Below are 14,712 nucleotides of genomic sequence, written 5' to 3' on the forward strand. Positions count from 1 at the left end.
AAACTGTTAAGAAGAGAGAAAACAAGGTTCCTGTGGTTTGAGTAGCAGAAGTGGGAGGACAGAGGGTGGATGGGCATGTGGGCACTGGCTGGCCAGGCAAGAGTTAAGCTGGGACCACCCTCACATCTCCAGCTAGCCATCAGGAGACCAACCCTGCTGCTGGTCCTCTCCTCTATCTTTCTATCCCTTGAGAAACTTGGAGAACCACCTACTTTGATGCTATGGGAGAAACACGAGCATCTAAGCAGAGGGAGTGGCTGCCACACTCTGTTCAGAGAACGGGAACCATTGATTACTTGCTGGCTTCCTTTGATCATGTGCTGTCATTCAACAAGCACTTGGGGAATACTGGGGATCTAATTAAGCTACTCTGCTTGGGAAGGCACACAATTATCTGACTCTGTCCATGAAGAGAGCAAATGAGGCACGTAGGGAAAAGTCACACATGATTTTAAAGGCTGTCAACAGACATATTAATTAAGAGACCGGAGAAGGGGCTGGGCCATACCTGTGAGAAATGTGCTTTAGGAAAAAACGTCTGTACGAGGGGTGAAATGACACAAAAGGATGCTGGTTTTCTCTCACTGGACCCACGAGTTCAACCTGGGAGTATCACAGCCATGTGCCAGGCAGAGTCAGATGGGTCCACTTCCCGTGTGTGGACTAACTTCACTTCCTTAGATGTGACCTGACTTTTGTCCTCTTCCCAGGTAAGGAACAGGGATTTGAGAGGCTAAAATCTCTGTTTCCTACTACTTTGAGAAATAGGGCAGAAGAGTAAGAGGTTCCAAACGTCCAGCCTGGGACACTTTGTCCTCGGTTCAGAGCAAGTAGAGAAAGGCTACGTCCCCCAAAGTCAACAGCACGTATCTCAGAGTGCCAGGCTGACAGGTGAGTCTAATTTTCATCTTTATATCTTTCTGCTTTTTCCCCAGTGGCCTTATATGGTTTTCATAATCTTAAAAGAATCATCCTTACTTGGAGAAGATAGTGACTTGGCAAAGGGAAGGAAGGCAGCTAGGAACTGAGACTGACCGAGATCCTTGAGCTGAAAGGAGCATCTGAGGAGGCTGGGAGAAAGGAGAGGCAGAGTCCAGTCCAGCAGCAGGCGATGGCACTGCAGGGAGACGGCCCCGTCTCCCGGAGCCGGGGCACCTGGGTTCACATCTCAGCTGTGCATGGACTGTGACAGGACCTAAGCTAGTCACCTAGCCTGAGTTTTAGCTTCCAAACCTGTCAGCTGGGATCACAATAATAATTACTTCGTCAAGTTGTGAGGATTACTATTATATCACACAAACTCGAATACATCCATGTCAGGGCTTGTTAGGGCTTTGGGGGCAGAGGGGCTAGGCCAACGGGAGGAGGAGAAGAGGGGAGGGGAGATGGTCCTGGGCAGCCACCTACCCACTGGTTGCTCCTACCTGGTCCCCAGGTGGTCCCCATGGCACCATGCAGGTGCCACGCCAGGCAGAGGGGGACCAAACCACGGAAGGGAATGGCGGAGGTGTGGGCCCAAATCAGACCCTGGGAGTTTGCTCGCTGCCACGTGGCAGCCCTGCTTAGACACAGCAGCTCTCACCTACTGTTACAACAGCACTTTGCACCCAGCAGCAGCCCTGTGGTGTAATAAAGCGAGGCACGGGGGGAGGTAGCTTGACCAAGCTCACACCTTCAGTGAGCAGCAGGCCACCCTGAACCTCAGAGCTGCTTGATCCCCAAGCCCCAGCGCGCTCTCCCCTCCATCCCATGGCCCTTCTCTCTGGCAGCCAGAGAGGCAGATCCTTGGGACCCTGCTGCCCAGAACAAGCCAGGTGGTGGGCACACAGCACGGCCCCGCCAGGGCCCCAGAGCCCCGGGGATCTCAGCCCGGCCGTCCCCTGTCCTCAGGGCCCCAGCCCGCCCTGCGCCCCGCACCTGGTCTCCAGTGGGATGTTGCTGTTGAGCAGCCAGTTGTCCTGGGCGTGGGTCTGCTCCTGCGCGCCGCCGGCGGGGGGCTCTCCAGACAGCGAGTGGTCCGTGGGCGCCGGGCTGGGGTTGCTCCTCGGAGTGAAGTTGCCCCGGTTCAGGGAGCTAATGGAGGCCGCGTGGTGCTGGTTGGGCGTGTGGGCGTGCGAGAGAGGCGGCGGCGGTGTCCGGAGTCGAGAGTGGTTCTGCAGGCCGCCCGGGTGATCTAGGGCACAGACACGCATGGTCAGCGGGCGGGGACGGCCCCGCGGGGGCCACGCAGGAGCAGCCGGGCCGGCCGCAAACAGCGCAAGCCGCTCAGTCGTGTCCGACTCTGCGACCCCATGGACTGTAGCCCGCCAGGCTCCTCTGTCCATGGGATTCTCCAGGCAAGAATACTGGAGTGGGCGGCCGTGCCCTTCTCCAGGCGATCTTCCCAACCCAGGAATAGAATCCGGGTCTCCCGCGTTGCAGGCAGATCGTTACTGTTTGAGCCACCCAGGGAGCCCCACGCCAGCCGTGGGCAGCGGCCACCTGGGCACAGTCATGCAGTCAGTCAACAGGTGCTCGACAGGCATTTACTGAGTATCTGCTACTCTAGGTGCTGGGGAGCAAAGCAGACAAAAGTCCTGTCCTCACTGAGCTTCCATCTGAGTTAGAGAGACAGACACAAAGATTTAAGGAAAAAAAAAAGCAAAGACCAGACAGTACCATTGACTAAATAGACATGAATGTAAGCAAATTCTGGGAGACAGTGAAGGACAGGGATGCCTGGCGTGCTGCAGTCCATGGGGTCGCAAAGAGTCAGCACGACTTAGTGACTAAACAACAACAACACATGTCACTAACTTCATACTGTTTCTTTGATACTTTTAGGGTACGGACAGAACCCATAGCCTCTGCATCACCTGGGAATTTGCTATAAATGAAAATTCTTGGGTCCTGACCCAGAGTTACTGAACCATGAGCCTTTGAGTGGGGCCAAGAAATCTGACCTTACAAACCCTCCAGGTGATTCTGAGGCATGATAAAATTTGGACATCACTAATGATATATAAGATTACACAGCAAATAAATAGGTAAACAAATCACATACATACTTACCTATATATGAAAGTGAAAGTGTTAGCTGTTCAGTCATGTCCAACTCTTTGCAACCCCATGGACTGTAGCCCACCAGGCTCCTCTGTCCATGGAATTCTCCAGGCAAGAATACTGGAGTGGGTTGCCATCCCCTTCTCCAGGAGATCTTCCCAACTCAGGGATCGAACCCATGTTTCCTGCATTGCAGGCAGACTCTTTACCATCTGAGCCACCAGGGAAGCCCATATATATTCACCATCTTGCTAAAATATATATATAGTTTGGGCTTCCCTGGTAGCTCAGCTGGTAAAGAATCCTCCTACAATGCAGGAGACCCTGGTTCAATTCCTGGGTTGAAAAGGTCCCCTAGAGAAGGGATAGGCTACCCACTCCAGTATTCTTGGGCTTCCCTGGTGGCTCAGATGGTAAAGAATTCGCCTGCAATGTGGGAGACCTGGGTTCCATCCCTGGGTTGGGAAGATTCCCCTGGAGGAGGGCATGGCAACCCACTCTAATATTCTTGCCTGGGGAATCCCCATGGACAGAGGAGCCTGGCAGGCTACAGTCCGTGGAGTTGCAAAGAGTCAGACATGACTGAATGACTACACACAGCACAGCAAATGTATGTATATATATGTAGTTTACCAAGATCGTGATAAATCTGAGAATGCACAAAGCCGGGAAGGAGGCTGTGGCCTGTGTATGTCGGGGCAGTGATGAAACTTTAGATCAGATGGTCAGTGATGGGCTTTTGAGTAAAGGGAATGAGCCATGCTGGTGTCTGGGGTGGGGGTGGGGGTTAAAAAGCACTACTTACACTTCTGCAGCACTTACTATGTGCAGGGCACTATTCTGAGCCTACTTGTGTTAATTCAGCTAATCCTCACAACACACTACAGAGCAGGTATTGCTTGCATTTCATTTTACAGATGAGGCAATTAAGATAAAATTTTTATTTATATATATTCATATAAATTTTTATTTATATATATTTATATTTTATTTGCTCCTTCTAAGTACTTGGAGTGTTGGAGTACTATCTTAAGTACCATCCACTAGGCTATGCTCACAGGAAGCCTGGGCTTTGGACGCTAAGGATATTATGAGGGTGAAGAAGGTCAGGAAACTGGGTTCTATTCTAGATTTTGCCACTTATTAATCACATAACCATTGTTATGGACTGCACGTTTAGATTCCTCCAAAATTCCCTGGTGGCTCAGCTGGTAAAGAATCCTCCTGCAATGCGGGAGACCTGGGTTTGATCCCTGGGTTGGGAACATCCCCTGGAGAAGGGAATGGCTACCCACTCCAGTATTCTGGCCTGGAGAGTTCCATGACTATTTCATGCGGTCGCAAAGTGTCAGACATGACTGAGTGACTTTCACTTTCACTTTCAAAATTCATAAGTGGAACACTTAACCCCAAATCGATGGTATCTGTAGGTGGGGTTTTTGGGAGGTAACAAGGTTGAGATAAAGATATGAGGGTGGAGTCCTCAAGACAGGGTTAGTGCCCTTAGAAAAAGAGACCAGAGAGCTAGCACTCTTTCTCTGAACCACATGGAGATATGGCAAGAAGGTAGCCATCCTCACATCTGGAGGAGGCCTCTCACCAGACGCTGAATCTGTCTGCACCTTGATCTTGGACTTCTCAGACTCTGGAACTATGAGAAATAAATATCTGTGGTCTACGTTACCCTGTCTATGGTACTTTGTTTTAGCAGCCCAAGCTGACTAAGACAGAAATTGGTAACCAAAAGTGTGATGATGCTGGAACAAATACCTAAAAAAATGTGGAAGTATCTTTGGAACTCGGTAATGGGTAGAGTCTACAAGAGTTTTGAGGTGCATGCTAAAAAAAAAAAAAAAGACTATGTTGCTGTGGGGTGACTGTTAGATGTGATTCTGGAGAGAGCTCAGGAGGAAAAAAAAAAGAAGAGATGTGTAGAGAAAGCATCCATATTCTTAGAGAACACAAAAACACATATGTACAGAATGTTGATAGAAACAGTGGACATTAAAGGCAATTCTGATGAGGCCTCAGAAATGAGGAGGAACATGTTACTGGAACACTAGACAAAAGGTGATCCTTGCTACATGGTGGCAACTTGGCTGACGTATGCTCATGTTCCAGTGTTTTGTGGAAGGTAGAAGTTGTGAGCCAAAAAAATTAGATATTTTGCTGAGAAGATCCTGAAGCCAAGTGTTGAAGAAGTGGCTTGGTTCCTCCTGGCAGCTTAGAGTAAAATGGGAGAACAGACAAATGAATTGAAGAAAGAACTGTTAAGTAAAAAGATTTGAAAAGTTCTCAGCCTGCCCATATTACAAAAATAGAGAAAGCATGTACAGAAGAGAATACACGAGTGGGGCTGATGGAAAATTTGGTAAGAAGATGTATAGGGGTATGAACCATGGACCTAGCCAGCCATCCCAGAAGGAACACTGCCAATCTGAGTCAATAGCAATGGAGACAGAATGAAGGACAGCTGTCAAAATAGATTCTACAGATAGGACAATGAAGCTATTTGGCTTCGAATGTGCGCTATTCTTCAAGAAGAGGGAAGACTGACCTTGAAGGTGATTCAGAGGTCATCGGGGCTACTGCCTCAGTTTCAAAAGGCCTAAGGCTTTTTTATGGCTGAGTGATATTCCACTGTATATATGTACCAAATCCTCATGATCATGGTGTCTCCCCTGCCAGGTAAGTATATGTTCCACATCTTCATCCATGCCTCTATCAATGGACATTTAAGCCTAAATGTTCTGTGTCTTGGCTATTGTAAATACTGCTGCAATGAACACTGGGATGCACATAGCTTTTCAAATTATGGTTTTCTCCAGGTATATGCCCAGGAGTGGAACTGCTGAATCAAATGGTAGTTCTATGCTTATTTAAGGAAACTCCATACTGTTCTTCATAAAGTTTGTACCAATTTACATTTGGGACTGACATATATACATATGTAAAATATATAACTGATAAGGACCTACTGTTTAGCACAGGTAACTCTATACTCAATACTCTGTAACGACCTACAAGGGCAAGAGTGGATATATGTACATGTATAACTGATTCACTTTGCGGTACACCTGAGACTAATACAACATTGTAAATCTACTTCAATAAAAATGCTTTTAAAAAGAGAAAGATTGAAGACTAAGATAACCATGGACATGTCGCATAACCTCTTTGCACCTCAGTTTTCTCAACTGTAAAATGGGGAAGAGTTTAGTAAGGCAACTGCAAAGCCACAGTGATATCAAATGAGACAGTCAATGGGAGGAAATACATCTGAAGTTCACAGTTTACAAAGTATTCCACTTCATTTGTTCCTCTTGAGAATGCTTTCTCTCACATAGGGGACTGAGAGTTCGTGAGTATAGGATCCTAAACCCGGGTGGGTATGCTATTGCAAAGGCTGTGCTTTCCCTTAGCTCAGGAGACAGCTTCCTGGAAACCATCACAATCAAGTGTGAGGCACTATCAGTGATACGACTATTCTTAGCAGAAGATGCTCCCTGCTTTTTAGGTAACGCAGTCCTTTATGCCAACGAATTACAAAGCAAATCTGGTGGGAGTGAGGCTGGGTAGTAACACAAGGGAAGAGAAACAGAAACCCATCTGAGCAGATCAGGATTCCTTCCTACGAACTGCTATTGCCCACACCGGTCTACCAATCTCTTCGGAATTTGATCCACATCTGTCTTTCCAGCTTCATCTGTCATCAACTCCCTCCCCATACCCTCCAAACTGGCCACACCTTTGTCTCAGAGGCCAAGTACTCTGCTGGGGCCACATGGTGGCTAATATTTTGACTCCAGTGAAGACGGTCTCCAGGAAGGCCACAGAACATGAATGGTACCCTCTGAAGACGTGCCATGTTGTGGTCCTGGTCTGACAGAGATGCTCCTTGATGGGAAGGGAGAGATCCTGGGAGCCAATAGAATAGGCAGAGTGTCTCACTCAGAGAAAACATGGCCTTAGACCAGGGAGAAAGCGAGAATGTGTGTGTGGTGTGTGCCGTGTGCTCATGTGTCTGACTCTTTGAGACCCCATGGACTGTAGCCTGCCAGGCTCTTTTGTCCATGAAATTTTCCAGGCAAGAATCCTGGAGCGGGTTGCCATTTCCTACTTCAGGGGATCTCCTTGACTCGGGTTGAACGGGGCCTCCTGTATTGCAGGCAGATTCTTTACTGTCTGAGTTACCAGGGAAGCCGAAAAACAAGACTATGAAGGTTCATTTGTTTTGGTCATCTGTTCTCAGGCAGCACTTTTATGGAGACATTTGGAGCCTCGAAGAGAAGCCAGCAGGAGAAGCAGCTTGCTGGGCGGCTTGAGTGTCCCTCCCTATCCCTGGCCTCCCAGTTTAGGGCACTCCTGTCCAGTGGTAATCAGGAGGCCAGCAGAGAAGGCTGACCTGATCTATGCCCCATCCCGTCATGAGCAGTCAGCCTTCCCTTGGCATTTCACCTAATGGATGTTAATAGTTGCTGCCGTGTATTTGAGAACATACTGTGTGTCCTTTCACCACTTTAACTTTCATAATGCTCACGACTGCCCCTAGGGGGCAGTCTCATTACCATTCCCATTTTACAGAAGAGGAAGCTGAGGCTTCCAAAACTAGTGAGTGGTCCTTATTAACCCATAGTCGGCATTCTGTCTACCAAACCATGGTGCCTTTGCATACAACACAGATACCTGCTTGACCATCTCAGTCTGTAGCCAAAGGCAGGAAAAAGACCCTCAGTGAAGGGAGAGCAAGCGTTCAACATCTGGGTCAGGACAGGCTGGCCTGCAAGCCTATAGACCCCAGCTTCGTGACTAAGTGGAATGCTGGCCTCTGGCTTGATAACTGCTTAGACTTAATGCCAAGAGTCCTGAAATGATGAGCTTTCAAGTGTCAGCTTCTAAAAGGAAATTCTCCTGTGAGGGCGAGGAATTTTCTGGTCCAAACCCACTCTATTTTTTGCAGCTCGGCTCAACTGCCACCTCTTCTAGAAAGTCCTCCTTGATTTACCCTCCCCAAAGTTCCCTTTTCCTCCATTGAATGCTAGCAGCAGGTAACCTGGACGGCGCACCTTTTCCTTATCTCCCAGAGCACGCCTGCTTATGTGCTTCCTTCCTCTGGTGGGTGTAAATTCCCTGTTCCCTCTGGGTTGTTGATCACAGCTTCTGTAAACACACAGATGCTTGATATAGGTTTATTGAGTGAATGGCTCGTGTGAGTGGCCTGGACAGTCTATCCAGGGGGATAAGGCCAGTGTGAAGTTTATTTGCAGGCCAAAACGGACAGCAGACCACCTGAGCTCTCTAGACTGTGAGGCAAGCCAGTCCTTGACTTTCTTGCCTGGAGCCAGAGTTCCTGAGGCTTCGGCTAGGCGCTGTTTCCTTTTGGTTCTGAGAATGCTAGGAAAGGGGATTCTGACGTCGTCCAGGTTTACTATAGAAAGGCTTTGTGCTTGGGGGCCTGGCAGTGGATGTACACTCAGAGACATGACCTTCCTAAGGAGCAAACGTTTTCTCTGATCTGAACGGAGACTCTGGGCTGAGTGGCTCCCATGTCCAGGAGGGAAGACAGAGGGAGAGCCTGCAGACAGGTCTTCGTCCCTTCCCTTATCCTCCCCATGTACACTCTCATTTTTAGAGGGAACTCAGAACCCATTCAGCTTCCCTGGTGGCTCAGAGGGTAAAGCGTCTGCCTGCAAAGCAGGAGACCCAGGTTCGATCCCTGGGTCAAGAAGATCCCCTGGAGAAGGAAATGGCAACCCAGTCCAGTACTCTTGCCTGGAAAATTCCATGGATGGAGGAACCTGGTGGGCTACAGCCCAAGGGATGGCAAAGAGTCGGATACGACTGAGTGACTGCACTTTTCAGAACCCGTTCACTCACTCAGCGTGTACTGAATCCTCTTTTGGTGGCAGGACTGGTATGAGACAGAGATGGCCTAAGAGGAGAACTCTTCCCTGATTCCTTCTCACTGGGGGGATGCCCTCCGATAACTCATGTTACCTTCCTGGTCCCTGGTCTGCGCGCTGTGAAGGAGGTACACCTCCCTGCATCACCCCTTTCTGGAGGATGCCTGTTGTTCAAGTGTCAGATGCACAGTAACCCTTAGCCGCGCCCAGAGGACAAGGTTCCACTCAACCCCTATCCCTGGTAAATATTTGTGGAATGTGGGAAGAGAGGGGGGACAGCCAAACAGGTGGGTGGACCCCTTGCTACCGGGGGTAAGTACTGGTACATTTGCAAGGCTGTGCTGTAATCCCAGTTACACCCTCTCCTTATAGATCCAGCCATCGAGTATGTGTCTGAATCAACCCAGATACGAGTCACTTTTACTGTTACATTGCACGCCTCTGTCAGGAAAGCTCACTTGCTTATGTGAGTTTTGCAAGCCTGAATTTCCAGGAAGGTTTTTTGGCTTCCTGCGAGTTCTCACATATATTTACAGTTGCTGGTTCCCTCCAACACCTCAGACGTCTTTCATTTTACATGCACAAAATTCCTGAACACCGGTGTCTCTGGGCTGCACCTCCCTGAACTGAGACCACAGTAAGTCTTCTTCAGGGCCCTGGGGAAGAGCAGTAGGTGACAGAAGATGAGGCTTTGACGTCAGACAGCCCCGGGGTCAGGGTTTGGCTCCGCGATGGGTAAGCTGTGTGACCTTGATCAAGAGACCTAACTTCCCTGGAGTTTCACGTGTGCTCACCCCACCTCCGCCATCTCTTTTGTCGCTGGACCTCCACACATGCATCACCCAATGCCCAGAATACCCTTTAGACACAGGGCACATGTCACGTGTCGTGAACCCTTCCCGACCCTGACAGGCTGGCAGCCCACTCTGTGTTCCTTGGCGCTCCATCGGGGCTGCGGTGTGAGGTTAGCAAGGATTCGAGGAGCAGACACTTGTGGGTCACTCACCACGTGACAGACATCAACACAGGCACTTCTGCTGTGCCCACTCCCTCCATGTACGGGGTTTCAGTTTTCATATCAATTAAATGGAGATAATGCCCACCTTACAGGACAATGATGAGATGCAAATGAGATCATGCATATAAGGTGCCTGCAATGCAATAATGCTAAAAAAAAAAAAAAAAAAAGCAGCAACTATTAATTCCACAGTTATGGTAAAGTCAGGCTGAATGGGTAAGTCATAAAGAGCTAAACTGTCACTGTGATGATTACAGCATTTACAACAGGGGTGCCCAAGCAGAAAGTCTTGAGAGAGAAAGAGCAGGAACATGCCTGGAAGAAATGTGGTTCTCTTCGGTGACAGGTGAACCCCACTCTGGATAACCCACTGGCTTCCAGGAGCGCTGGTCTCAGAAGGTGCCTGTAGGTCGATGTGTAAGTCAGAAGCCACGAGGATGGCTGCAGCCTGACACGCAGAACTACACTGGACACACGGGGCCTCTGTGGCCTCAAAGATGAGGCCCCTTTCTTTGTTGGGCGAGCATCTCAGAGCAAAGCAGGGTGCCGCTCGGTCCTGGGTTTACCCTAAGGAGAGGGCCCCTGGGGCTGTTCAATCAGCAACACTGAACAGCCCTGGGTTGTGTTCACGAACTTGAGGCGTTTTAAGATGAACTCCAGCCTCGACAGATAGCTGGTGTCTAGGGGACAGATGATAAAAGGAGGGGCCGGAGCAGAGTTCCGGAGCCTGCCAGACCGAGGTTCAGCCTTTACTCTGCCTCTGATGGGCTACATGATTTGGGGCAAATCACTCAATTTCTCTGAGCCTCTAATTCCTCACCTACAGAGTGAGTGTTTAATAGTAATGTAATAAAAGGAAGAGGGGGAGGAAGGACTACCACAGAAGGAATACACAGAGACCCAGGGCCGAAACAAACACGGTTCCTGCCTTTGAGCTGCTCACAATTTAGTAAAAACAACAGACACACCCACAGATACTATGCAAAACAGTAATTACAAGGAGACAATAAAGCTGACATCTATTGGGTACTTGCTAGGTGATTTGCTCTAAGTGCTTTATTTATTTATAACGTCGCTGGAGAGAAGATCCTATTATTACTCCCCAATTTGTAGATGTACAGATTGCTAACCTACAGGAAAGCTAAGAAGTTTGTCCAAGATTACTGAACCACCGAGTGGTGGAGCCAGAATCTGAACTCAGGCATCTGGCCCGAGCCCACTCTCTTAACCACTCTGCTTCACATACACGGAGGGAGCGGACACATGGAAAGCACCCGTGCCCGTCGCATGGCGAGCGGCCCCCAAACATCTGCTCCTCACATTCCTGTTGGCCTTACACTGCAGCCCTGAGCCCCGAGGAGCACTGAGTGGGCAGCTTGTCTTTTAGGGTCGGGGAAGGTTTCATGACCTGTGACGCATGCCCTGTGCCTAAGGGGTGTTCTAGCCATTGGGTGATGCAGGTGTGGAGGTTCAGAGTCGAGAGAGAGACAGACGGGGGCCGGGGAGGAGAGGGCACCAGCAGACACACACGCGGCTGCCGGGGGCACTTCTTTAAGCAGTGCGGGGTGGCCGCGAGGGGGCACCGGCCAGAGGCAAGGAGGAGACACCAGAAGGAGGTCTGGGTGCTGGTTGCCCGGAAATGCCAGAGGCAAGGAGGAGACACCAGAAGGAGGTCTGGGTGCTGGTTGCCCGGAAATGCCAAACAGAAGAACCTGGCCTCTACTGGGAGGGTGAGAGGCGCCCTGCTGGGCTTTGAGGCGGGGGCTGAGATCATACTCGTGTTTGAGGCAGATCCCAGTGGCCGCGTGGAGGATGAACCAGGTGGGGCTGGCTGCAGGCAGGACCCGGATCAGCCTCGGGAATCCTGATTGCTAGTGCGACTCCAGTGAAACACGCTGCTATCCTTTTATAAGAGCATGTTCATGAGACAAAGACATAAATTTCCAGAGTTTCGGCTCAGGCAAAGACTCCAAACGTGTCAACAGCCCCATGATCTGGGCCAACGGCAGCTCTGAGAAAGGGCGCCAGGCTGGACAGCCACCTCCAAGCCCGAGAAACGGCCGCCAGGCGTCTGAAGGTCTCCTGGCTGTGGAGTTAATGACGACCCAGTGTGTGTTGCACTCATTCATCGGGCCCTAAAGACTGTCAGATATGAAAGATGATGGTATTTAATTATGATAAAACACAAAAACTCCAGCGGCCTGCGAATGCCAAGAGAAAGAGTGATTTGGCTTCCATTAAAATGCCATCAACTACCACTGGCTCCGGCTGGGACAGTAGCAGTGCTGAGAGCTTAGCTAATGAACCTTGACCTCCCCGGCCGCGTTAGAGAGGCCACAGAGCTCTGTTACCACAGCCAGCAGCTGGGATCTGACGGCCTGACTTCCAGCCTCCGTTTCTGTCTCCTTCAAGCTATATAATCCTGGACAATTCATTGCACTTCTCTGAGCTTCGGCTTCCTGTCAGATGTCTAGGAAATCGCCTTGCAAACCATAGGGCCTGGGTTAAGAGTCAGAGATAACAATCAGTGTATTCTCATTGCCTCAGAAGGAATAAAAACAGTGACGTCCAGATGGGAACTGCTGGTCTGAGCAAGGGGTCAGGCCTGCATTTGTGTGCGCTTCTCCCTGTCCATCCTTCCCCGGCCCGAACATACGCTTTCCGTTTACTTCCACCGCTGTGCTGGTCATGCCGTGTATCCGCCAGCTCGCAGGGACTCTAGGCGGTGCTCGCAGATGGGGAGGAGGAGGAAGGACTACCACAGAATGAGTACACAGGGATCCAGTCCAGTCCAGTCCAGTTCAGTCGTATCCGACTCTTTGCGACCCCATGGACTGTAACACGCTAGGCCTCCTTGTCCATCACCAGCTCCCAGCCGAGCAGGGTGACAGGCTGAAGCTGCTCTCCAGCGCTCTTGACGGGGAGTAAATAGGGGTGCCCTCTTTCTAAATTCCATATATATGCGTTAATATACTGTATTGGTGTTTTTCTTTCTGACTTACTTCACTCTGTATAATAGGCTCCAGTTTCATCCACCTCATTAGAACTGATTCAAATGCATTCTTTCTAATAGCTGAGTAATATTCCATTGTATATATGTACCACAGCTTTCTTATCCATTCGTCTGCAAAATCCACTACAATACTGTAAAGTAATTAGCCTCCAATTAAAATAAATTAACTAAAAAAAACAAAACAAAAATAAAGGAGTGCCCTGAGGTCACAGTGGGGTTGGTTTCTGCTCTCTTGTTCATGAAGTCAGGACAGAACTTTGGGTGGCTGTTCAGACTATTAAAGTGCTGGTCTGCGTGGCTCAGTGGTAAAGACTCCCCCTGCCAGTGCAGGAGACACAAGAGATGCAGGTTCAATTCCTGGGTCGGGAAGATCCCCTGGAGGAGGAAATGGCAACCCATTCCAGTATTCTTGACTGGAAAATCCCATGGACAGAGGAGCCTGGCGGGCTACAGTCCATGGGGTCGCCAAGAGTCAGACAGCACTGAGCATGCATGCACATGTGAGAAACAGTGAAGAAGGAGTGTCTGAAACTAATGCAAAAGCCTATTGTACAGGGTAGTGGTTTTCCAAACAGGGCTGTCTGGAAATGCGGAAGGGGCTGCTTTCTGGTTGTTACAATGACTGTAAAACACACCTGGTGTTTGGCAGGAGGGGCCAGAAAAGCTAGCCACGCACCGGACCCGGTGATCCTAAAGGCATCCAGTCAGTGGTGAGTCTAGTTCGGGTTAGTTTAGGATGGGTGAACAGTTAACAGCAGATTTTATTCTGTTTGCTTCCACCCCCATCCCCAGTTTCACTCCCTCTCGGTCACAGGAGATGGCCACTAAGGACTGCATCACCTGGGCTCTCTTGCTCCTGGCTTCCAGGGAGGTTTGGCCAATTTTCAGCACCGCAGGGCACACTGGAGGGAGGGAAGAGAGGCCGAGGTCACCCCAGCTCCCATCCTCTGAGGCCCTGCTGCAGGACAGCGTCTCAGGCAGGAGCCTCATCTCACAAAGTTACAGGTCGGGTGGTCTGAGGAAGCTTCTAGGAAAAGAGAGACCCTAAACTAGACGTTGAGGTGGGGAGAGGGTGGAGGGGTTTAAAGGGGAGGGGGCTGGCGCCAGCAGAGACCCACAGGCTGAGAAACATGGGCTCCTGAGGCAGCAGGATGGGGTGGAGACCGGGACACCCAGAGCAGCGGGCTATGGGGGAGTGGGGGAGAGGCTTGAGCCCCCCTCTGAGGGCCTGGGGCCCGAGGGGTAGCCTTCAGGGGGTTCAGAGGGCTGTCCCCCACTTTCTGCCTTTTAAAGCCAAATGGCAGAGTGGTCATGAGAGTGAACCAGAAGGCCCAGGCTTCATTCAAACGCCCTCAGGGTTCCTCATCCCAGCAAGGAATGCTCTCTTAGGGCGGGGTGCGGGTGAGCAGCCTCAGACATGGAGGGAGGCGCAGGGTCAGAGTCTGTCCTGGAGAGGTGTAAGCAGCTCTGCTAGGGTATTTTCAGAGTCGCCGTAACTCAAGAGCTATCTGTTCTAAGCGTGCAAACGAAGGATTTGGTGGGGCCACCATCTGAGCCCGCAAGAACCCTCTCCCAACAGATGTTTGCCCAGACCACGTTCTTGGGCTTGACTCTATCGGCCGCTAATTGCTGTGCGACCTTAGGCAAGGCACCTAACCTATCTGAGCCCCAGTGTCCCCCAGTGACAAACGGGAGGGCGAGGTGGGGAGAGTCCCATCTTAATTGTAAAATCAAGG

The 14,712-nt window shown here is 50.2% G+C and overlaps 1 protein-coding gene across 10 annotated transcripts in view; it reads right to left on the reverse strand.

Moving 5' to 3' along the window:
* Window positions 1–14,712, reverse strand: part of TENM4 (teneurin transmembrane protein 4) — an 826,321-nt gene that overhangs the window by 252,761 nt on the left and 558,848 nt on the right. For all 10 annotated transcript variants that reach the window (XM_043875712.1, XM_043875709.1, XM_043875667.1 and 7 more), the window contains one exon: window positions 1,918–2,173. In XM_043875712.1, the coding sequence (XP_043731647.1) occupies window positions 1,918–2,173 (256 nt within the window). The remainder of the gene's footprint in view (window positions 1–1,917; window positions 2,174–14,712) is intronic.

Source organism: Cervus elaphus, chromosome 2, assembly GCF_910594005.1.
Source record: "Cervus elaphus chromosome 2, mCerEla1.1, whole genome shotgun sequence".
Classification (NCBI taxonomy): domain Eukaryota; kingdom Metazoa; phylum Chordata; class Mammalia; order Artiodactyla; family Cervidae; genus Cervus; species Cervus elaphus.